Consider the following 24,272-nt stretch of genomic DNA (forward strand, 5'->3'; position numbering starts at 1 on the left):
TTTTTTTTTTGCTTTTTTTTTTAGTGAGGCAGTTGGGGTTAAGTGACTTGCCCAAGGTCACACAGCTAGTAAGTGTTAAGTGTCTGAGGCCAGATTTGAACTCAGGTACTCCTGATTTCAGGGCCAGTGCTCTATCCACTGCACCACCTAGCTGCCCCTACTAGGGATTCTTTATAGTGGAGGGAAGTACGTTACAGGCAGAGGACAATCAGTGCAAAGGCACGGAGGTGGGAAATGCACTTGAAGGAATGCTCAATGGAATGCTGTTTGAAGAACAGTAATGGGGAGTGATATGCTAACCCAGGAGATCTGGGGGAGCCCTGAAGTTTCCATCTGTTCCAGAAAGGTTCACACCAGACTCTCCCTCAATCTGGTGTGACTAGAAACCTTAGGGGCTTTCCCAGACCAGAAGCCCAGTCGGGCCCAGAACAATCCTCCTGAATATCTCTCTCTCTCTCTCTCTCTCTCTCTCTCTCTCTCTCTCTCTCTCTCTCTCTCTCTCTCTCTCTCTCTCTCTTTTGCGGGGCAATGAGGGTTAAGTGACTTGCCCAAGGTCACACAGCTAGTAAGTGTCAAGTGTCTGAGGCTGGATTTGAACTCAGGTCCTCCTGAATCCAGAGCCAGTGCTTTATCCATTGTGCCACCTAGCTGCCCCCTGAATCTCTCTTAACCTCTCTACTCCCTGCTTCTTCACCTATGAAACAGGGATAATAATAGCATTTAGCTTACTGGGTCAAGTAAGATAATGTATGTAAAGTACTTTACAACTCTTAAAGTGTTATATGATATTCATAGCTGACATTTACATAGCTCTCAGAGGTTTATAAAGCACTTTACATATATCATCTCTTTTGATCTTCACAACAGCCTTTTGTAAATGTCAGCTATTATTATTGGTATTATTATTCTGGCTTTTCCTCTTGAGATTTTGGAGCCTGGGGGGTGGGAATGGGGGGAGGTGTTATGAAAGGTCTGGACAGTTTATTATAGAATCCTGTAGAAGAGATTTAAGAAGGGGGTGACTTTGAATCTTGGCTCCTCCATTTATTACCTGTGTGACCTTGGACAAATAATTTAACTCCTCTAAACCTGTTTGCTCATCGGTAAAAGGGGGAAGGGGGTTAGACTAGATGACCTCTAAGGTCCCTTCCAGCTCTAAACCTATGATTCTAAGACGTGGAGTGAGTTCATTTCTGAGGCTGGGGGATGGAGTTCTCGAACTCTGGAAGACCCTTCCAAGTACTAGGATTCTTTTTTGTTTGTTTGTTTTTTGCAGGCAATGGGGGTTAAGTGACTTGCCCAGGGTCACACAGCTAGTAAGTGTCAAGTGTCTGAGGCCGGATTTGAACTCAGGTACTCCTGAATCCAGGGCCAGTGCTTTAACCACTTAGCCATCTAGCTGCCCCCCAAGTACTAGGATTCTTAAGAGAGTGGTTGATGGGGAAGCCATACCAGGGACCTCCTATATTGGAATCTTGGTGACAAGCCACAGGAAACGTCCATCAGCTCTGATAATGACAAGGTAGGCTCCTTGTTTATTAGGGACCCTGCACAGGGAATCAAGGAGCTCTTGCCCAATCCAGCAGAAGTTGTCCCCCACCCCCACCCCCACCCCCTTCCTCCTTCTACCAAAGTTGGGTTCTGTATAAGAAAGACAAGGAGGGACAGCTAGGTGGCGCAGTGGATAAAGCACCAGCCCTGGATTCAGGAGTACCTGAGTTCAAATCTGGCCTCAGACACTTAACATGTACTAGCTGTGTGACCCTGGGCAAGTCACTTAACCCCAATTGCCTCACTAAAAAAAAAAATAAATAAAATAAATAAATAAAATAAAATAAATAGAAAGACAAGGAGCCAAGGCTCCTAGGAGGTTGAGACTCACTGGTGCTGAGAAGCTTTTAAAGCTTTTAAAAATCAGTCAAGTTCCCCCATCCACTTTGGTCTACATTTTCAAGGTCTGACTTTTCAAGGTCATTTCCGGCCTCCTGATCACGGTTCCAAAGCAAGCACGCCCTGAGGCCAAGGTTTGTGTTCCTGCCCTCTCATAGCTAGGGGAAAGCAGGGGTCATTTTTTACATTCCCAGTTAGAACCACATAATGAGGAAGTACATGCATGAACTCACAGGGTGGGACCTGGGCACCCAATCTAGTGGTAGGAGAGATCGGCATCTCCATGGGGGGCAGGGATTGGGCTGCGGCTTTATTGAAGAATCAGGGAGTTGTAGGGAGCAAGAAATGGGCCAGGGAAATCTTGTTATGTAGACAGAGTTCTGGGTACAAGCATTTAGAACCCAATATGTGAGAGGCAGGATGGCCTAATAGATAGAGAGCTGGCCTTAGAATTGGGAAGACCTGGGTTTGTGTTTTACCTCTGACTCATGCTGGCTGCACGATCCCCGGCAAGGCATTTCATCTCTCCAGTGTCCCGAGCAACTCTCAAGACTATAAATGAACAGGCACCAACCTGCATTGATCGAGGGAGTTTCTTCTAGCAGTAAAATCACAGGTCATGTCCAAAATAAATCATTGCAACTTCGCAGAGTAGAGCAATGTGGTTAGACCTGTGCCTTAGGAAAATTACTTGGCAAGAAGAGGAAGAATGGAAGAGAATAGAAACTAGAACCAGGGAGAACAGTTAGGAAGCTATAAGGGCAGTCCAGGAAAGAGAGGAATCAGAGCCTAAACTCCACGGTGAGATGAGAGGAAGGATGTCAATGATGTTGTGAAGGTAGATTTGGCAACTGATTGGATCCAGAGGTGAGGGCAATGAGAAAGGTCAAAGATGTCTCCAGATTTACAGAGTGACTCTCTAGTACCCATGTTGTTGTTCAGTTCTGTCTGACACATTTGTGACCCCCATAGACCATACTGTCCATGGGGTTTTCTGGGCAAAAAATACTAGAGTGGTTTGCCATTTCCTTCTCCAATGAATTAAGGCAAACAGAGGGTGAGTGACTTGCCCAGGGTCACACAGCTAGTAAGTGTCTGAGGTCAGATTTGAACTTGGGTCTTTCCGATTCCAGGTCCAGTGTACCCTATCCACTGAAGCACCTAGCTGTCTCCCCCTAGTACCAAATATAAAATCCTGTTGGACTTTCAAAGCTTTTCTTAACCTGGCCCCTTCCTACTTTCTCAGTACACCCTGTTTCTCTCTACATACTCTATGATCTAGTGACACTGGTCTCCTTGCTGTTCCTTGAAGAAGACTCTCCATCTCTCCACTCCAAGAGTTTTCACTTGACTGTCCCCTGTGCCTGAAACATTCTTCCTCCCCATCTACTCTGCCTAGCTTCCTTGGCTTCGTTTAAGTCTTACCTAAAGTCCCACTTAAAAAAAAAATCCCCCAATTACGTGTAGAGACATTTTTTAACATTTAAAAAAAAATTCGAGTTCAAAATTTTCTCCCTCCCTCTCTCCCCTCCCACTTCCCCTGAACAGTAAGCAATTTGATATAGGTTATACATGTGCAATCATGCAAAACATGTTCCCACATTCGTCATGTTTTGAAAGACACAGACCCAAAGGAGAAAAAAAAAAGACATGAAAAAAATGAAGTGAAAAATATTGTGCTTTTGCCTGCATTCTGATTCCATCAGTTCTTTCTCTGGAGGTGGATGGCATTTTTCTTCATGAGTCCTTTGGAATTGTCTTGGATTGTTATATTGCCAAGAATAGCTAAGTCATTCATAGTTGATCAATGTCCAGTATTGCTGTTACTGTGTACACTGTTCTCCTGGTTCTGCTCAAAGCCCCACCTTCTACAAGAAGCCTTTTCTATTCCCCCTTATTGCTGGTGTCTTCCCTCTGAAATTATCCCCAATTTATCCTGTAACTATCTTGTTTGTATGTAGTGGTTCGTTGTCTCCTCCATTCAACCGTGGCTTCTTTAAGAACAAAGACTGTTTTTTACTTTCTCTGTAGCACCCTCCCCAGCCCCGCCCCCCCCCCCCCCAGTGTTTAGCACAATGCCTGGAGCATAGTAGGTGCTTAGTAAATGCTAGCTGATTGACAGATTAGGAGAATGGTAGTGACTTCACTAGAAGTAGGGCGGTTTAGAGGAAAAGGTTAGAGACTGACTGGTAAAGGGAGCAGGTGAGAAAACAGGCAGTTTCATTGTGTTGAGTCTGGAATGTGGACAAGACGTTCAGGAGATGCCCAATAAGCAGATGACATTGTGAGACTGGAGATCGGGAGGAAAATTAGGGGTTAGTTGGATAGATTTGTGAGTCACCTGTGTAGAGAGTATCATTAAATTCATCAGAGTTGATGAGATCACCAAGGGAGAGAGTATATATATAAAGAAGAGAGCCCAGGGCAGAGTCCTCAGAGACAACTATGGTTAGGGGACCAGAAATGGAGAATCATCAAGCAAAGAGACTGCAGAGATGCAGTTAGACAGGTAGGAGTAGAATCAGGCAAGAACAGTGTCAGTCATTTAGGAAGGAGAGAGTATCGAAGATGAAGGGATATGTGACAGCATCAAAAGCTTGTAGATGGGGGCAGCTAGGTGGCGCAGTGGATAAAGCACAGGCCCTGGATTCAAAAGGACCTGAGTTCAAATCCAGCCTCAGACACTTGCCACTTACTAGCTGTGCGACCCTGGGCAAGTCACTTAACCCTCATTGCCCTGCAAAAACAACACAAAAAGCTTGTCGATGAGAGGGCTGGCGGGGGGGGGGGGGGGAGGAGAAAGAGGGGAAGGTCAATGGGTGTAGAAATTAAGAGAATTGGTAACTTGTGAGAGCATTTCAGTAGAGTAGTGGGGTTGAAAGTCATATTGCAAGGGCGTGAGAAGTGGATAATAAGGATGTGGAAGCAAAGCGTGCACACAGCTCTTTCTAGGAGCTTTGCAGTGAAAAGAAGAAATATATTATAATAGCTTGAAAAGATTTCAGGGTTAAGAGAAAGGTGTTTCTGTTTGTTTGTTTACATATAGCTGAGACCTGACCATGTTTTGTAGGCAATGGGGGAAAGGAGGAGTAGATGGGGAGAGATTGAATGGGAGAGGGAGAAAGTAGAATGATTGGTGGTGAGAGCTTCCAGAACACAGGGGATGATGGGTATGAGATCAAGGGCACAAGAAGAGGGGGTTGGCCTTGGCATGAAGAATGGTCAAGTTGTTATCAGCCTGGAAGAAAGGAGAAGAAAATGCATAAAAATGCAAAGCAGTGGAAAGAGCCACAGGGGATGGTCTCCATTTTCTCAGTAAAGTAAGAACAGAGGTCACAATGAGAGAAAGGTATAGGGGTTTGAGGAGAGAAAAGAAGGCTTGAATCAAATGAAATAATGTATGTAAAGATCTGTGCAAACCTTAAAGCCCCATATAAACGTTAGCTATTATTAGCAGCCCCTGCAGGGAGTATGATAGAGTCGATCAAGGCAGAATGAAAGGAGCTCCCCTGCAGTGAAGGACCAGTTTATATTAGATAAATGAATTTATGGTGGACCCAGTCAGCATGGTTTGGACCAGGGGACAAAGAAGTCAAGAGCTGAACACAATGGGTAGTTGAAATGGTTAACTCTAGGGTCAAGACAGTGAAAGGATAAAAGGGAAGCTAAAGTCAAACACTGGAAATGGAACGACTCTAAAGCGTGATTTAATCAGCTCGACCTCAGGATTTCATAATCCAAGATGCATAGGGCTGTTATAAATTTGAGGGGTAATGGGAGGGAAGAATGAACTAGGAGAACATGGGCAGGGTCAAAACACTGGAGGGTGTAGGAGAGAATAGCTTTGAATTTGGAGTCAGAGAATCAAAGTTCAAACCTCGGCTCTGCCACTTGGTACCTGTATGATCTTGGGCAATTCACTCTGCCTCTCTGGACCTCAGTTTCCTCATTTGTAAGATGGTGGAACTGGAACTAATTGACTTCTAAGATCCCTCCTAACTCTAAACCTATGATTGTAACTTGTCCTCAGTTTCTATAGCTGTGAAATTTGGGGGTTAGACCAGTTGGTCTCTAAGATACTTTCTATTTCCAAGATTACCTTCCATCTATTCTGTATATCTCATATGGACCTAGTTATTTATATGTTTTCTCCCCCCTTTAGAATGTGAGTTCCTTGAGGGCAGGAACTGTTTTTTACCTTTCTTTAATCCCTAGTTCTTTCTATACTACCTGACACAATGGGATAGGGAGTAGACACTGGGCCTGTGATTTCACTGATAGAGGAAATATCCATCTGAGGAAACACCTCTCTACTGATGCAGTTGGCTTCTTCAACTTGTCTCCTTAGTACTGAAAGGTTAAGTAATTTGCTCAGGGTCTTACAGACAGTATGGGTCAGAAGCATGCCTTGAACCTGGGACATGGTAAGAGGGATTGAGTCTAGTACATAGTAAGCACTTAATAAATGCTTATTGGCTGACTGTTCCTGTGATCCTAATAAGAGTGAAATTTAGGGAAACATGGGAGATTATTAACAGAAAGGTAAATTTGAGAGCTTAATTACATAAGGTTGGCATGATTATGGTTAATGGTGAGGCTTAAGGTATGCCCATCCCCGTGAATGGCTGAGGAGATGGGGAAATAAATGCAGGTCATGGGAGGCAAGGAGGTTTAGCATCGTCCATAGTGAAGTACCCAAGTGTAAGGGCAGGATCTGGGGTGGAGAAGTAGATTATGAACCCAGTGCTGAGCTTCTTGAGAAAAGGAAAGCAAATGAATTGAAGGCCAACAGATTATATACAATAATCTAGAAGTGGTGATAGAGAGGAGAGGACGTACAATGAAGGAGAATCTGGAAGTGGTCATGGGGAACAAGGAGAACAATGCCTCCTCCTGCTCAAGTGTGCCTGGGGAACATGAGAAAAGCAGCCATCAGCATGAAGATGGTCAGGGAGGCAGTATTTTCCAGAGAGAGAGAGAGAGATTTCCATGAGTTCATTATAGAAGAGTATTTATTAAAGGAATTAAAGGAATGAAAAGTATCTATTAATGATAGAACAAGGTCCCAGGAGGCATCATGGGAGGGGAGGACAGAAGAGGAATGGGACTAAGGAGGGGCAGGGTTTGAGAAAGAATACAGGGAGAAAGGGACTAAGCATCTTGTTCAGAGTCATCTGCCTCATGGGTGTCAGAGATGGAAGTGGAACCTAAGTAACCCAAGCTCTGCTTTTTTCTTGTGTCATTTCAGTCATGTCTGACTCTTTGTGACTCCATTTTAGGCTTTTCTTGGCAGAGATGCTAGAGTGATTTGCCATTTCCTTCTCCAGCTCATTTTACAAATGAGGAAACTGAGGCAAACAGGGTGAAGTGACTTGCCCAGGGTCATATAGCTCAGAAATGGACTTTCCCTAGGTCACACGGCTGCTGAGTGGTAGACCGTGAGCTATACCCCAGATCTGTTGCCTCCTAGAACAGGGTGGCTCTTTTCACTATAGCACACTGGTTTTGTTGACAGGTTAATATTCCCAAAGTAGGAAATGCCAGACAGCAGGCTTGGAGCACGGCAGTCTTCGAGTGCCTCCTGCCACGACCCAGGAGGTTTCCAAGACAAGTTGTTTATTGAGCTTTCTCCAGTTAGTGCCATAGGGATGAGTCAGTGTTCCTTTGAATCCTTCGACTTTGGAATTTCCTGACAGCACTTCCCTAAAATGTGAAATCTTGGCATTCCCTTCACCCTTTTCCAGTGGTTATTTAGTAAGCTAGCTGCTAGCGGTCATTTGTCCCAGCCTACACAGCCTTCATCCTCTAGGACTTTCTACCAGCTCAAGGCCCCTCAGGATACTTCTTCTTCTTCTTCTTCTTCTTCTTCTTCTTATTATTATTATTATTTTAGTGAGGCAATGGGGGTTAAGTGACTTGCCCAGGGTCACACAGCTAGTAAGTGTTAAGTGTCTGAGGCCAGATTTGAACTCAGGTCCTCCTGACTCCAGGGCCGGTGCTCTATCCACTACGCCACCTAGCTGACCCAGGATACTTATTATTAATAACAGTTTGCTTTTTTGTCATCAAAGAGGCACCATGGTGTAGGGATAAAGGACTAGCCTTGGGACTGGGGAGACCTGGATGAGAGGACCACCTCTGACACATGCTGGCTGTGTGACCGTAGGCAACTCCCAAAGATGCTAAGATGCTGCACAGTAGTTGATGGTTTGCATGGGTAGAGGGAGAATCTTTACCAGGAGCTCCCTACACTAAAGAAATCAGAGATCTGAACCAAAAAAGCTTATTTTTACATAGCTTACCTTTTTTCTTTGAGGGGCAATGAGGGTTAAGTGACTTGTCCAGGGTCACACAGCTAGTAAGTGTCAAATGTCTGAGGCCAGATTTGAACTCAGGTCCTCCTGAATCCAGGGCTGGTGCTTTATCCACTGCGCCACCTAGCTGCCCCCTATAGAGTGATTTCTATTCATCATAAGTGTTTGTCAAATTGAAATGAATTTTCTTAACTGACCCTCACAACTCTCCTGTGAGGTAGAAAACCTAAGTGGTAACATCTCCATTTTTTTCTAGGTGGAGAAGAAACTAAGGCAGAGAAAGGTTAAGTCACTTAACCTAGGTTACCTAGTTTTGTGAGTGTGTGTGTGTGTGTGTGTGTGTGTGTGTGTGTGTGAAGCAATTGGGGTTAAGTGACTTGCCCAGGGTCACACAGCTAGTAAGTGTCAAATGTCTGAGGCCAGATTTGAACTCAGGTCCTCCTGACTCCAGGGCTGGTGCTCTATCCACTGAGCCACCTAGCTGCCCCCAGGTTACCTACTTTTAAGTGGTGGCTTCAGGACTTGAACCCAGGTCTTCTGAGTCTGAATCTTGTGCTCTTTCCATGTTAGTATACTATAGGAAGATACATTGATTCAAGGGCGAACTTGGATGCCCCAAGCCAACCTATTTGTTGTCTTGAAATTTCATGTCCTTAATTTGGTCTCAAACCAAAAGGGGAAAGGGAAAGGGAAAGATGCAAAAGCTTAGCCTACTAGGATCAGCCTTGAAATAAATCTCCCTGGGCAGCTAGGTGGCACAGTGGATAGAGCACCAGCCCTGGAGTCAGGAGGACCTGAGTTCAAATTCGGCCTCAGACACTTAACACTTACTAGCTGTCTGACCCCAGGCAAGTCACTTAACCCCAATCGCCTCACTAAAAAAAAAAAAAAAGAAAGAAAGAAAAAAAAAGAAAGAAATATACCCATCCTGGACACTTAAATTAGAACTGACATCCATCTGTTTTTTCACGGTTCATGGAAGTAGGTTCTTCCTAGAGTCAAGGGCTAAATCAGATGACCTCTTGACATCCTTCCCTGCTCTATGATTCCAAGACTCTCTTAACAGTCTTCTCCAAGGAAGTACCCACAGTTTCAGTACATATCTCTTTTTTTTGTTGTTGTTTGTTTGTTTGTTTTTGGTGAGACAATTGGGGTTAAGTGACTTGCCCAGGGTCACACAGCTAGTAAGTGTCAAGTGTCTGAGGCCAGATTTGAACCCTGAATCCAGGGCCAGTGCTCTATCCACTGTGCCACCTAGCTGCCCTCTCAGTACAAATCTCTTGACGATGAGTGAAATTCCCTCCATCTGCCATGATCCCTTGGTCTATGTTGGTAGAATAAGCTTTATGGACTAGCTATGGGCATTTCTTATCCTTATTAGTGAATACAGGAGAGAGCATGACACAATGGAATAGAAAACTGGCCTTGTGTCCTAGATCTGCCCCTGATATGGACTGGCTGAGTGACCCTGGGGTGGTCACTGAAACTTTCAGTGTCCCAGGCAACTCTCTGAGATTGTTGCCAAGAAAGCGCTGACCTTCCTAGTTCGGGCTTCCTCATCTTAGGAATTTCCATACCAATGAAGTCCCAGGTTGTGTAGTCCTGATCCCCAATTAACCAATAACTCAGTATCCTGCAGTGTGACCTCTGCCTACCACACCTCATCCCACTCCCTGACTGCTAGGTTCTTCTCTTCATTGTGTCTGCACCCCTTTCTGGCCTAATGGTGCCAGCCACATCCCTGAGAGTTTTCTAAGGCCCTGTGAAGCAAACTCCAGAGGCCAAAGAGGAGAATGTCAGAGGCAAATCTTTTGACAGCAGAGAAAGGAAGGGAGCCTTCCTGCTCATGGATCTTCTTTACAGCTCAGTTCCCCTCAAGGGAACACAGGGCAGAGATGGCCCTTGAAGAATTTTTGGCTCAGCCTCAGACATGTTGGAAACAACCTGGAAATAACATGAATCTAGGGCTTCTAAGAAAACAGGATTTTTTAAAACCTCAACTAAAGGGGCTCTGCCACAGAGGATGGTGAGAAGGATTGTTTAGGCTGATGAGATTAGACCATCTATAAAGTATTCCCCAAGGACACCGGGAAATGGAATCAGGAAGACCTGGAGTTGAATTTCACCTCAGGCACTTAGCTATATGGGGGCAGCTAGGTGGCACAGTAGATAGAGTGCCAGGCCTAGAACCAGGAAGACTCATCTTCCTGAATTTAAATATGGCCTCAGATACTTACTAGCTGTGTGATCTGGGCAAGTCACTTCACCCTGTTTGCTTCAGTTCCTCATCTGTAAAATGAGCTGGAGAAGGAAATGGCAAACCACTCCAGTATCTTTGCCAAGAAAACCCCGAAAGGGATCAAGAAGAGTCAGACAAGACTGAACCCCCCCCCCAAAATGATAACAACAACAGGCTTTTTTCCTGATCTGCCAAATGAGGGCTCTAAATCTTTAATCCTATGATTCTCACCTGTAGAACAAGGAAGTTAAACTCAATAGCCTCTAAAGCAAAGCTTCTTAAAATGTGGGTTGAGACTCCATATGGGGTCACATAACTGAATGTAGGGATCACAAAAATTTGGCAACAGTAAAAGGTTATGTATACCTTTTTTTTTTTTGGCGGGGCAATGGGGGGTTAAGTGACTTGCCCAGGGTCACACAGCTAGTAAGTGTCAAGTGTCTGAGGTCGAATTTGAACTCATGTCCTTCTGAATCCAGGGCCGGTGCTTTATCCACTGTACCACCTAGCCACCCTATACCTATTTTTTATATGCCTATATAGCCGGGGTTTCATAAAAATTTCTCAGGATAAAAGGGGTTGTAAGTGGAAAAAGTTTAAGAAGTCCTGATCTAAAGTACTACTCTAGCCTGAAATCTATGGTCCCATAATCCTATGCTCCTTTCTTCCACATTCTCATTGCAAACTGATGACTGAGGACCTAAAGCCAAATCTCAGGCTGGTAATTCTACTACTTGCCAGCCAAGAGTTAATTTTTGAAATCCTGGGCTTTCACATAGTGAAATTAGGGGACTAGACCACAGATAAGAGAAGGCTTCAGCTCAAGCATGTTGACTTGATCTTGCCAACATAACTTTTCTCGGATCCTGGGATATGTTTGTGCCCAGTCATACTGGGGTAAGACAAGACAATTTCCTTGCCGGTAGCATCACCAGCTGAGATAGATTAGATAGGTAGATAGGTGATAGACAGATAGATAGATAGATAAGATAGACAGAGACAGATTGATAGAAAGAGTTGATAGATAGATAAATAGATAGATGATAGACAAATGGATGAATAGATACAGATATAGATATACACATGTGGGTAGATAGGTAGAGACAGATAGAGATAGAAAGAGACTGACAGACACAGATACGTATATATGTAGATAGAGAAATAGAGTCAGAGACAGAGACAAAGAGATAGATTCATATAGCTATACACAGGTAGGTAGCGAAAGGTACAGAAACAGAGAGATAGTACATTTATTAAACACTTACTATATGCCAAGCCCTGGACTAAGCAGTGGGAATATAAAGAAAGGCAAAAAATGCTCCCTGCTCGAGAAGAGATTGTGAAGACAACAACAAGAGAGGTGAAGACAGCACATAAAAGGGAAATGGGGGGGGGCATTGTGGGGATGGGAAGGAATCCAGGAGAGTCAGGAGGGGAGCCAGGGGAAGCAGAGCTGTTTGGCCCATCCTCAGAATGGAAGAATTCACCAGCGGGAGGAGGAGGTCTTAGGGACAGAGGCATTTTCCAGGGAGAGGAGGCTGCTGGGAAGTGATGTCCATAGAATGGAAGAGAATTAAAAGTGTAAGCTCGGCAGACTTGGGCACTAAGATGAAAACTGTCCTTTTTCTGCTGTTGCCCTCCAGAGGCTTTGAGAAGGGTCACAGAATGGTGGAATGTTAGAACCAGAAGGAACCATAGAGATCACCTTGTCCAGCCTCCCCCCACCCTCCTCGACCATTAACAGATAAGGAAACTGAGTCTCCTAGAGACAAAATGGTTCCTTCAAAGTTTTGCCCTTAGGTAGTTAATCCAGGGCTAGAATTTTCTGACCCCAAGTCCAGAGCTAGTTCAATGAAGGGTTCAGGGAAGCAGTGTAGTGCAATGGAAAGAGCTCTCTTTGCCTTTGACCTCAGAGGAGCTGGGTTTGAATCCTGCCTCTGCAATTCAGTACACAGAGGACCTTGAGCAAGTCTGAGAGCCTCAGGTTTTCTCCTCTATAAAATATCGGGGTTGGGCTAGATGGTGTCTGAGGTCCCTTCCAGCCCTGGGTCCATGCCCCTGTATTTTGTATGTGCATGGGCATTTGGGGTGTGGAGCAGCCCTGGGCACTTTCTTTCAGATGAGGAAAACAGGCTTAGTGATGATAAATGACTCGTTCAGGGTCATTCAGTGAGCTTAGAGGTGTACCTCTAGCTCTGTTTTTTTCCATTATGCTTCATTGCTCAAACTTACCTGAAGATGGATTAATACTGAAAAAAAAATTTTTTTTCCAGGAGTTTTTTCTGGATCCTTCACTGAAATGATAATTTTAGTAGGATCCAGGAACAACCCTCCCACAACCAGCATCCCTTCTCCCCCCCACTGTCTGTCAAACCCTGGTGCAGCTCTGCAGGGAGTCAGCAGATGCTTCCAGACAGGCTAGGGCTTTCATCTCATCACTGTTCCCAAGCTAAGTATCTCATGCCCCAGGTCCATAGGTCAATCAAGAATCATGTATTAAGCACCTACTGTTTGCCAGGCACAATGCTGAGTCCTGGGGGATACAGAGAAAGATAAAAGATAGTACTTATTCTCCAGGAGGTCAGAATTAAGGACAATGGAGAAGGCTTCCTGGAGAAGGTGGGATTTTATCTTGGACCAAAGGAAAGTGAGAGAAGCCCAGAGGCAGAGATGAGGAGAGTGAGAATTCCAGGCAGGAATGACAGCCAGTGAAAATGCCCCATGTCAGGAGCTGGAGTTTGAAGCAGGACCCTAAAGCCCAAGGGAAGAGGAGCTTGAACAGGTGGGAGCCTCCCCTTTGAGTTCTGGAGTCCCTGGAGGTCTTTGAACAAAGGTCACAGGTCCAGCCTTTAGGATTTGATAGAGGCTAGTCAACATTTCTGGACACTTTTGCCCTACTTCATGGTAGGTACTTAATAAATGCTTATTTCTCTCCATTTTACAGATAGGATATCGAGGCTTTGAGTTGTGAGTGACTTACCCAGGGTCTCACAGTAAGTGTCTGAGGTCAGATTTGAATTCAGGGCTTCCTGACTAATTTACAATGCCATCTAGCTGCCCCACCTCTTCCTTTACATCTGGAGAGACTGGTGAGATAGGTGAAGTAATGTGCCATGTTATACAGGTAGTGAGTAGTAGAGCTAGGATTTGAACCCAGTCGACTACACCCCATGCTAGTCTTGGCTCTGCGTCTTCAAGAGCCCTGTGTTTAGATTCTGAGGATGGGGGTCAAATATGGTTTCTGCTATTTACTCCCATGTGACCTCAGGTGAATTCCTTCACTTCTCATTTCCCTCATCTATAAAATAAGCAGATTGAACTAGGAGCACAGAAACACAGGCCTGGAGTTAGGAGGGACCTCAGGGGCCATCTAGTTAACCTTCTTATTTTACAGATGGGGAAACTGAGGCCCAGGGAGGTTGTATTTTGTCCAAGAATGAACAGCTAGGAAATGAGCTCAGGTCTTCCCACCAGATCCTTTGATCTAGCAGTCTTTCCACTGTCTACCAATTTTGCTTAGGCCTGGGACAGGGGGGCAGGGAAGGCCACAAGTGTAAGGAAACCCTCCCTACTGGTTCCCCCCCTCTATTCCTCCCAAAGGAGTCTTGACCAAAGGGCAAGTGAGCCTATCACCCTCTCCTAAAGGAAATATCCCTAGGGGAAGGTCATACTTGGATCTACTTTTCAGTTTTCCAGGTTTGCAATGATAGAACCACAGATTTGGAGCTAAAAGAGATCCTAGAGGGGCAGCTAGGTGGTAAAATGGATAAAGCACTGGCCCTGGATTCAGGAGGACCTGAGTTCTAATTCGGCATCAGGCACTTGACACTTACTAGCTGTGTGACCCTGGGTAAGTCACTTAACCCTCATTACCCCACCAAAAAGAGAGAGAGAGAGAGAGATTGTAGAGACCACATTTTACAGATACAGAAACTGAATTCCTGAGAGGTTAAGTGATTTGTCCACAGTCACATAGCCAGTAAATGTATACAAGGTAGGATTTGAACTCAGGTCTTCCTGAAGCCAAACCCAGCACATCCAATTACACCCCCTCAATGCCTCTAATCATATAGCTAGGGGAAAGGAGTCATGTCTCTAACCCGTCTCCCACTGGGGGGGGGGGGCGGGGCACCTACCAGCTCTGTATCACATCCCACTTTAGGTAACTGAAATAAACACCATTGTGTTTCCCTCTCCAGCCAAGGAAGAAAACATTGAATTGAGACAAATCTGTGGAATCCCACTCCCCACTCTGACCCTAAGATCTACGGCAGGAGATGTTTTCCTTTGTTTTTCTTTTAGTCCCTTGGCAGAAAACCCCAGCTGTTTCTGCAATATTTCAGTTGCCTCATTGCTCATTGCCAAATGGGGACATCTGACCAAAGCAGAAGTAGCAGCAATAGCTCACTAATTACCCATTCCTCTGCCCTTGTTTTGAGAGGGGCAAGTCCCAGCAGCCTCTGTGTGTGTGTGTGTGTGTGTGTGTGTGTGTGTGTGTGTGTGTGTGTGGTCAGCAGCCAGACTGTGGCCCACATTCCCTGTGACTTGGCTCCCTACAGGGGCAGGATGCGCTGTCCCAACAGTCTCCCTGGGGTCTTGTTATTGTTCATTCAGCAAACCTGATGCCTCCTGAAGAAAGTAGATTTTCATTCTCTTCTCGGGAGTGGTAATAGTCACTGCCATGCAGCTCAACCATTCACCCTCCTATGACAGGCCAGAATGGTGGTTTGGTTACAGCTCATTGGAAAGTCATTGTTTTCAGAAGCTTCTTGGTTGAGTTTTACCTCCCCAGCACCCTGATAGGCTCCTGAGCCTGACAGGAACTTCCAGAGATCAGATCTCTTCCTGTCCTCTATTGCCCCCAAACCCAAGGCCAGACAGGCCCGGTTGACTGCTGTTAAATCTCCTTCCTCTTTCTTCCTCCTTCCCTCCATCCAGCCCAATTCCCTCTTCCGATCGCTACAGAAAGACTCTCCCCCAGGCCTGTCAGCCAAGGCTCAGTCTTTGCTCCCTGACCAGTCCGCGGGGGATTTCAATAACCCGATGGTCTCAGAAACCAGCAGCCCCCAGAAGTCCCTACGGACAGCTCCAGCAGCGGCCCCGCCCCCTGGCCGGCCCTCCCCCGCAGGCTCCCCCCGAACGCGGCACCCCCAAACCAGCGCCAGCAACCTGCACCTCCCCCAGGACCCCGCCACGGCCAAGGCCCTGGTGACGGCCGGAGAGGAGCCCGGCATCGTGACCCATGAACAATTCAAGGCAGCCCTAAGGATGGTGGTGGACCAAGGAGACCCCCGGCTGCTGCTGGAGAGTTACGTGAAGATCGGGGAGGGTTCCACCGGCATCGTCTGCCTGGCCCGGGAGAAGCACTCTGGGCGTCAGGTGGCCGTCAAGATGATGGATCTGCGGAAACAGCAACGCCGGGAGCTGCTCTTTAATGAGGTACGGGGGGGAGGGGGGACCTCGGCGGGAGGGGGGAGAGGAAGGATTCTCTGGAGAGTCGGTGGTAGCGGGATCAAGGTCAGGGATCTAAGAACTCGGAGAGACTCCCCGGCGAAAGGACCGGGAGGGGGGGGGGGGGACAGTCCGTGGCCCTCACGCTCTCGCTGGCTCCCGCTACCTCCCCAGGTGGTGATCATGAGAGATTACCAGCACGTCAACGTGGTGGAGTTGTACAAGAGCTATCTGGTGGGTGAAGAGCTGTGGGTGCTGATGGAGTTTCTGCAGGGCGGTGCCCTCACTGACATTGTGTCTCAAGTCAGGTATGTCTCTAGTCCCAGAACTCTTAACCTACCCCTACCCTGCCCCCTAACCCCAAGCCTTCAATTTCCAAGACTTCTGAAAAGTCTGGCTCTTTGCCGACCATGAAGGGAACAACCAGAGGCAAGTTAACCCTGGATTCCTAGCGGGGCTTGCACGCACACCCCTATGCACATACCCCACCTCTGGGAATCTCCTCACAATGTCTGATGCTGCCCATTTGACACATGGTGAAACTAAGGTGTGGTGTAAGGAAGTGACACTTTTAGTCTCTCTCCTCTAAATCCAGGCCTGAGTTACCCGGCCAACTTGAATGGGGCCCTTAAACCTTGGGGATCTAGAGATAGAGGGACGGTTTCCAACCATGGAAGGAGGCTGGTGTCACAGACCACCTGGCTCCAGTTGGCTCAGCCCCACTTGATTAGCCTCATGCCTGCCACCCTCCCCAAAGCTAACCTCAATTCCTTCCTCCAGGCTGAATGAGGAGCAGATTGCTACTGTGAGTGAATCAGTCTTGCAAGCCCTTGCTTACCTCCACTCTCAGGGTGTCATCCATCGAGATATCAAGAGTGACTCCATACTCCTCACCCTTGATGGAAGGGTAGGTCTCTCCTCTGAATTTCTCCATCTCAACCTGACATACCAGGTTCCCACTCTGCTCTGTCTTTTCTATCACTTTTCTATCACTCTCTCTTCTTTTCCTGATGCTTTTCCATCTCCTCATCAGCTACTCATCCCATCTTGTTCTCTCTCCTTCCGCTCTATTACCAGGTGAAACTCTCAGACTTTGGATTCTGTGCCCAGATCAGCAAAGATGTTCCAAAAAGGAAGTCCCTGGTTGGCACTCCCTACTGGATGGCTCCGGAGGTGATCTCAAGGTCCCCATACACCACCGAGGTAACTTCACCCACTATTTTCTTCAGTGGGCATAGCTTTGATGGGGACTTGCTTTCTGAACCTTAGAAACTTCTCCCACACCTTCCCTTATATTTTGTTCCACTTGCCCCTGCTCCAATTTTGGCCTCTCCCTCATGACTTCACCTTGGCTATTGCCCATAGAATGCCCCTCATTCTCCCCCCCCCCAAAATAATCCCTAGTTCTCATATTGCCACAGTCACCATCCAACCAACTCCTTCTCAGTCTCTCTCGAGGCAGCATGGTATAGTGATTAGGATTGCGGATTTAGAGTCAGGAAGACTTGGGTTCAAATCCTGCCTTATATACTTCCAAACTACGTGACACTGAGTGAATATTTGGTCTGTCTGGGCCTCAGTTTCCTCATTCGTTTAAAAAAATTGGGCTCAGTGATCTCTAAAGTCCCTTCCAGCTCTAAATGTATGATCTCCCTCCATTCTTCTTCATTGCTTCCCACTTTTCATTCTAGAATTTGGCTGCTCTCTCATGGCAACTTATCTATCTATTTTTGTTAACTTCCTTTTAAAAAAAATAAATGTATTTTTTATTTATTTTTAACATTCATTAAAAAATTTTTTTTTGAGTTCTGAATTCTCTTTCGCCTTCCAGTCCCTCTCCCACCCATTAAGAAGGCCGGGAATGGGATATCAATTATACATGTGAAATCATGAAAAATAAATGTCCATATTAGCCATCTCTAAGTAATTTAGCTAAAAGGGAAGAGAGATGTAGGGCTCAAGCGCTTTCTCCCTCTCCTTGTTTGTTCAGTTCCTAGGAAGCTCGAGTTAGTCCAGAGCAGCTGCAGATGTGGCCTCTGGGTACGGTTTCTCTCTTCCCTGGGGGCCAAGTTTAGGACTCTGAACATGGTAGTCACTTAGTAGGTATATATGGCTGACTGATGAGCTGGCTATAGGAACCATCAGTGAAGGGTAGAAAGCCTGTCCTGAGTCAGCCACTTGCCATCCCTACCCCAGAGTGTCACTGAGGACAGAGAGAGCTGGCAGAGGAGAGCCACTGATACCCATTCTATTTCTACAGGTGGATATCTGGTCTCTGGGCATCATGGTGATTGAGATGGTGGATGGGGAGCCCCCATATTTCAGCGACTCTCCAGTGCAAGCTATGAAGAGGCTCCGGGACAGCCCTCCACCCAGACTGAAAAACTCTCATAAGGTCAGTAAGTCCATACATTTCATGTGGTTATGTCCCACATAACTAGATCTGTATGTAAAGGAGCACAGCTGGATCTCAGAGACATCATAGTTAGCCTTTCGGGCATAGGAACCAGAGAATTTGGATTTACATGAAAAGACATTCCTTTATCCACAGATACTCTGAATATACCAACATTTAAGCCACTTGGCTGTGATCAAACCCCGCCCCCGGCCCCCCCCCACCCCGACGTTTTCTACTTTCATCAGGCCCCACAGTAGTCATGTAACTGATGTTGATCCTGAAGTTACTAAAATGTCAGAATCCTAGAATGAGTGAGGAGAGATTCCAGGCAGGTAAGAGATGGGAACTCTAAAAGCCGGGAGAGATAAGCTGATTTCTGCAAAGGGAAATGTCAAAAAGGACTGATACCAGTAGGAGTGAATGACTTCTGGATTTGGAGTCAGAAGATATGGGTTCAAATTCTGTGTCATACACCTGTGTGAACTTGGACAAATGACTACCTGAAGACCTTCATTTCTTCATCTGTAAACAAAAGCATTCATGAGTTCTAAGGTTTCTTCTATCTCAAGATCCTCTCATCCCTAAGGAGTAGGGATTTATGTATCTGGACAAATAATTTCTAGGGTTCCTATGCCACAATGTGATGGTTCCCAGACTGTATCATCAAATCTATATCTAATATCATTGTTAATATCCAATCCACAATCTCTCCCTAAATGAATACTTTAAACAACAACTGACTGAGAACAGTCAAATGGGAGTGAGGGGGAGAGCCTGTGGAAAAAAGACTAGGATGAAAATAATATAAGCAAAGCTAATCACAGGAACAATTTGCTGACTTAAAAGATAAAAGGGGTAAAAAGAAACATAAAAGAAATAAATATGGAAAAACTCCAACCTAAAAGTTTTAACCTTAAATATGAATGGATATGGGGCAGCTAGGTGGTGCAGTGGATAGAGCACCAGCCCTGGATTCAGGAGGACCTGAGTTCAAATCCGGCCTCAGACATTTAACAATTACTAGCTGTGTGACCCTGGGCAAGTCACTTAACCCCAACTGCCTCACTAAAACAAAACAAAACAAAACCCAAAACCCAAAAATGTGAATGGATTAAACAACCCAATAAAACCAAAGGAAATGTCAGACTGGACAAGAAAACAAAACCTAGAAATTTGCTGCATACAAGAAATATACCCCCCCAAAACCAGTACAAAATTCATACTAGTATTAACCAGTAATTTACACCTGTTCAGCTAGAAGGAAATAAGATTGCAATGCTACACTGACACCTGGTGGCCAGAAGAAAAAATGTCAGAGGTTGTAATTGAATAATTTCTTAATAGAAAGAAAGGAATGGGGGGGGGGAGACCTAGTAGTGTTGACCCTGCCTCAGCATCATGATGCATCTTCTAAGACAATTGACCACATAGTATTTCTTAGTTCATGGACTCACTCATTGCTGGCTTCCAAGACTTAGCAGTGAGACTCAGATACCTCAAAACAAGCCTCCTTCTTTAGGAGTTAAAGAGATTTAGTTTCATGAAGTACCATACCTTTGTCCTAGGTTGGGTGATATTAATAGTTTGTATATATGTCATGTTTTATGTTTTCCAAAGCATTTTCACTACCTTATCATTTTGTCTTTACCATAACCTTGGGAAGTTAGCAAGATAAGTGTTGTGTTTTTACTCCCATTTTATGAAACAAGAGTGAGAGACACAGATAGACACACACAGAGAAAGCGTCTCAGAGAGGTTATGTAAGGTACTCAGGATCAGAAAAGGGCTTAGTTAGTGGTGGATCCAGGTCTAAAAATTAGGTCTCCTGGGTTCCTACTACACTTTATAGTGCTCTTCCTCTATGCCATACTGCTTCTGTCAAGTGATAGGAAGGCTGCTGTCTCCGTCTGGGAAGAAGGAAGATTGTAACCCAGATTCTCATAGCTCCGTATTTAGCAAAGGGCTCAACACTTTCCCCAAAGTTGACCCAGTGCCCAGAAGATACCGTATTGCCTGAATATAGGTAGTAATTCCCACCATCCCTGAAATCTGTTTTTTCTGAAGATTGTATCTTATAATCACTCTTCACATAGGCTGAATAGTTCTTGGCATTCAATACATTATAAGTGTAATAAAGATGAAGAGATAAGTGAAATGTTTATTTGACTTGGAAAAAAAGCAAAAGAAAAGGCATAAAATGGTAACTCTCTAGAAGTAGGAAGGGAATTAAAAGCCTTTTCTAGTCCATCCTTCCCAGAGAAAAGTTAGGTAATTTGCCCAAGGTCACCCAGATAGTAAGTAGCAGAGGTGGGATTTGAACCCATGTCCTCTGGCTCTACAGTCATTGCTCTTACCACTGTGCTGGATCCAGATCAAGGAGGCTCTGTCCCTACCAGAGAAATATTTCAAATAACTGTATGTCCATACAATCATTTTGTGTATTTTTTTCAGTGAATATCTAGGGGGGGGGGTCTTTTTCCCTTTCAATTTCATTTTAAGAGTGTAGCCTATAGTCAAAGAACTATGGTAATCTTTTTTTTTTTTTTTTAACTATGGTAATCTAAATAAACTACTGGGCTTTTGACTTTGAGCCCAGGAAACAAGGAAGTGGAGATTGTTAAACTACGTCTTGATAAGAAAGACAAACTACTAAAAACTGAATGTAAAATTCTTCAAAGGGAATGAGCATTTATATAGCTCCTATGAAGTGCTAAGGGCTTTTACAGATATTATCTCATTTGATTCCCACAACAACCCTGGGAGGGAGGTGCAGTTATTATTCTCAATTTAGAGTTGAGGAAACTGTGGCAAATGAGGCTGGCTTGCCCAGTCACACATTTAGTAAGTAGCTGAATCTGGATTTGAACTCGGGTCTTCCTGACTCCAGGACCAGCTCTCCATCCACTGCACCATAAGCTGTCTTTGAAAAAATAAGTTCATTTGACTCACAACTCTAACTGAAGCCTATTTGAAATGGGTCACCTGGTATGAAAAACATCCTCATTCCAACATCAGGGTGGGTATTCTGTGGAGGTTGGAGGGGGTAGCATCAAGGGGCAACAGAATATTTCTCAGATAGGAACATACCCTCCTTGATCTGGCTCTTGACACCGTGGTAAGAACAATGACTGGAGTCATAGGACTTGGATTCAAATCCCACCTTTGCCACTTACTCTCTGTGTGATCTTGGACAAATCACCTAATTTCCCTAAACCTTGGTTTCTTCATTTGTGAAATGGACTGGTTTGGCTTCTAAGGTGCCTCTTTCTTCTAGATCTACAATCCTATACCTGGGCTTCATGGGGCTCTCTCACTCTACTCTGTTCCATCTCCACAGGCCTCCCCAGTGCTTCGAGATTTCCTGGAGAGGATGCTGATCCGAGATCCCCTGGATCGAGCTACCGCCCAGGAGCTGCTAGACCACCCCTTCCTGCTGCAGACAGGACTTCCTGAGTGTCTGGTGCCTCTGATTCAGCTCTACCGAAAGCGTACCTCCACCTGCTGAGCCCTGCTAGTAGTGTCCACCAGCCTCCCAGACCCTGCTATTTTGGGGACACAGGATGGAGGAAGCACCAGCAGCCTTCCAGGCAGACTAGGAACAGTTCCTGCATCATCTCAGTATTTTCTCCAAAGACTGAATGTGAAATGATTCCCCAACCGACCCAGGTCCCATTGCCCTTTGGTCCAATGTGCCAACTAGGATTTCTCTCCTTGCCCTCCTCCCCAAGAGAGACACTACTTGTCTTTGGGAATACTGAGACAACTCTTGGCAGGATGACTTTTGGGGAATTCTCCAGTACACATCCAATTCCTTGTACAGAACTGTTTCTGAGGAACCCCAAAGACCAGAATAGTTTTATATGAGGTCCACCAGACTCTCCAAGGTGAAAGCCAGTTCTTCCTAACTCTTATCTCCACATGGGACTTCATTACACCAAAACCATGTGCTCTAGTGCACCAAACATAAACCATATGTATCTCTGGTTAGAACTTGTTTGGGGAAAGATTTTATAACCAGAAGACCTATTTCCCTCCCTTATGCCCAACTACTTGGGGATAGAGGGTGAGGAAGGGCATGGATATCCTACCATAATCTATGTCCCGGTTCTGCATAAATCCCCCCCTACAATCTGGGTGCTGCTCTGCCTCGGGGCCAGAAACAGAATCAACCTTCAGCTGAAAAAAAAAAAAAAAAGAGCTTTTCAGTGGGAAACTTTGTCTCAGGAGAGAATGTGCTCTAGAACAAAGGGCCAACTCCCTCTAAGAATTGGAGGAAGTATTCAGGGAGCCTTTGGCTCTGGTTAGATCCCAAAGCCAGGATCAATAATACCAGCCCCATCCTCATTCCCAAATAATTTAGTTCCTAAGGGACTTCTTCCTCTTTGCCTCCCATCCTCTAAGTCCAAACTAGGTTCCTGGCACATCTGCACTTAGGCCTAGTGGAAATGAGGTGACTCGACTTTAGGGATCCTTTCAGAAGTTGTCCTGTTTCTTGAGTACTCTCAGACTTCAGAAGGCCAGAGCCAGGAGTGGGCAGAAAGCAATGGTCAGGTAACTGGAACTTAGTTTCACCTGTGAATTTCACAAATAGAACCCCTTCCCCCACCCCAAGCCAGGTAACCAAACCATCGTGGTTCAAGGCCTTCCAGGTCTCATTTCAACAGCTCATGAAGACCATCCCAAGGGTGAGGGTCTCAGAACAATTCACTTTCATCTGCCTCCTTGGGCACTTCAAGAAATACTAAGGCAGCACTTGCCATGCCTAGGACACAGTCCTAGGCTAGGAGCTCCCGCTCCCCATCATCAAGGCTGTTGAAGGCAGGCATCTCCAAGAAACTGTTTTGTTGGATCCCTGTCCCACTCAGAAGGTATTTTCTGATTCCAGTGTTTCCCAAATAACCCACTTTAGGGCAAGATGGCAGAGTGCTTTTTTTTTTAAAAAGGTCAGAATTGGAAACTGATCATCCTTCCTAGAGAACTTTTGTGAATTGTTTGCACTTGTTTCCTGTTTTAAATTAAAATGGGTGTTCTTAAATTCAAAGTTTGTGTTCTTCCCATTTTTCTAGAGTGTCAAACTGAACCATCCTTGGGCTGCCTGGGAGCGGTCAGAGGCAAGGGAGAAAATACAAGGGGTCTCCTTTTCATACCCACTGGTTTCTCTCGGGTTGGGCCAGCCTCAGAGCTTTGTCCTCTAATGTGGATCTGGAATTTGACAGAGGGAGACACTGTAAATGGCCTGCCTCAGACCACTTGGGAGCGGAGAAATATAGAGAGTGATCTCCCCTAAGTAGTCGGGTCCAGAAGGCCAGTATAGGAAGCTGAATTTGCCACAGCGCCTTGCAAGGAGCAATTCTGTCCCGCTTAACCCAGGCCCTTTTCGCCATGCATATAGCCAGCCCTACAGCGATAAGAGGAGTCATGGAAAATCATAGTGTTGTTTCTCTTCCCGTTGTGGTCTGAAGCTGTTTTCATTACATTAGGTTATTTTAAGAGAGAGACCGAGACATCAAGATGTAATGGAGGGGCGGCTAGGCGGCGCAGTGGATAGAGCACTGGCCCTGGATTCAGGAGTACCTGAGTTCAAATCCAGCCTCAGATACTTGATACTTAGTAGCTGTGTGACCCTGGGCAAGTCACTTAACCCCCATTGCCCCGCAAAAAAAAAAAAAAAAAAGATGTAATGGAAGGGGCTAAGCCTAGAGTCTGATTTCAAATCCTCCCTCTAATATGCTATTAGCTAGGTGGCTCAATGGGTAGAGTGTGGGCCTGGAGTCAAGAAGATCTGAGTTCAAATAGCTGTGGGACCCTGGGCAAGTCATTTAACTTTTGTTTGCCTCAGTTTCCTCATCTATAAAATGGGGGTGGTAATAGCACCTACTTTACAGGGTTGTTGTAAGGATTAGATGAGATATTTAAAAAGTGCTTAGGGGCAGCTAGATGGAGCAGTGAATAGAGGACCAGCCCTGGAGTCAGGAGGACC

At 45.5% G+C, this 24,272-nt stretch overlaps 1 protein-coding gene across 3 annotated transcripts in view; it reads left to right on the top strand.

Moving 5' to 3' along the window:
- Positions 1-23,327, top strand: part of LOC122744347 (serine/threonine-protein kinase PAK 6-like) — a 91,360-nt gene extending 68,033 nt beyond the window's left edge. For all 3 annotated transcript variants that reach the window (XM_043989801.1, XM_043989802.1, XM_043989803.1), the window contains 6 exons: positions 15,382-15,882; positions 16,069-16,202; positions 16,675-16,801; positions 16,972-17,097; positions 18,155-18,289; positions 21,630-23,327. In XM_043989801.1, coding sequence (XP_043845736.1) covers positions 15,382-15,882; positions 16,069-16,202; positions 16,675-16,801; positions 16,972-17,097; positions 18,155-18,289; positions 21,630-21,797 — 1,191 coding nt within the window. In that variant the 3' untranslated portion in view covers positions 21,798-23,327. The remainder of the gene's footprint in view (positions 1-15,381; positions 15,883-16,068; positions 16,203-16,674; positions 16,802-16,971; positions 17,098-18,154; positions 18,290-21,629) is intronic.
- Positions 23,328-24,272: the final 945 nt, after the last annotated feature.

Source organism: Dromiciops gliroides, chromosome 2 (genome assembly GCF_019393635.1).
Source record: "Dromiciops gliroides isolate mDroGli1 chromosome 2, mDroGli1.pri, whole genome shotgun sequence".
In the NCBI taxonomy this organism is placed as follows: Eukaryota; Metazoa; Chordata; class Mammalia; order Microbiotheria; family Microbiotheriidae; genus Dromiciops; species Dromiciops gliroides.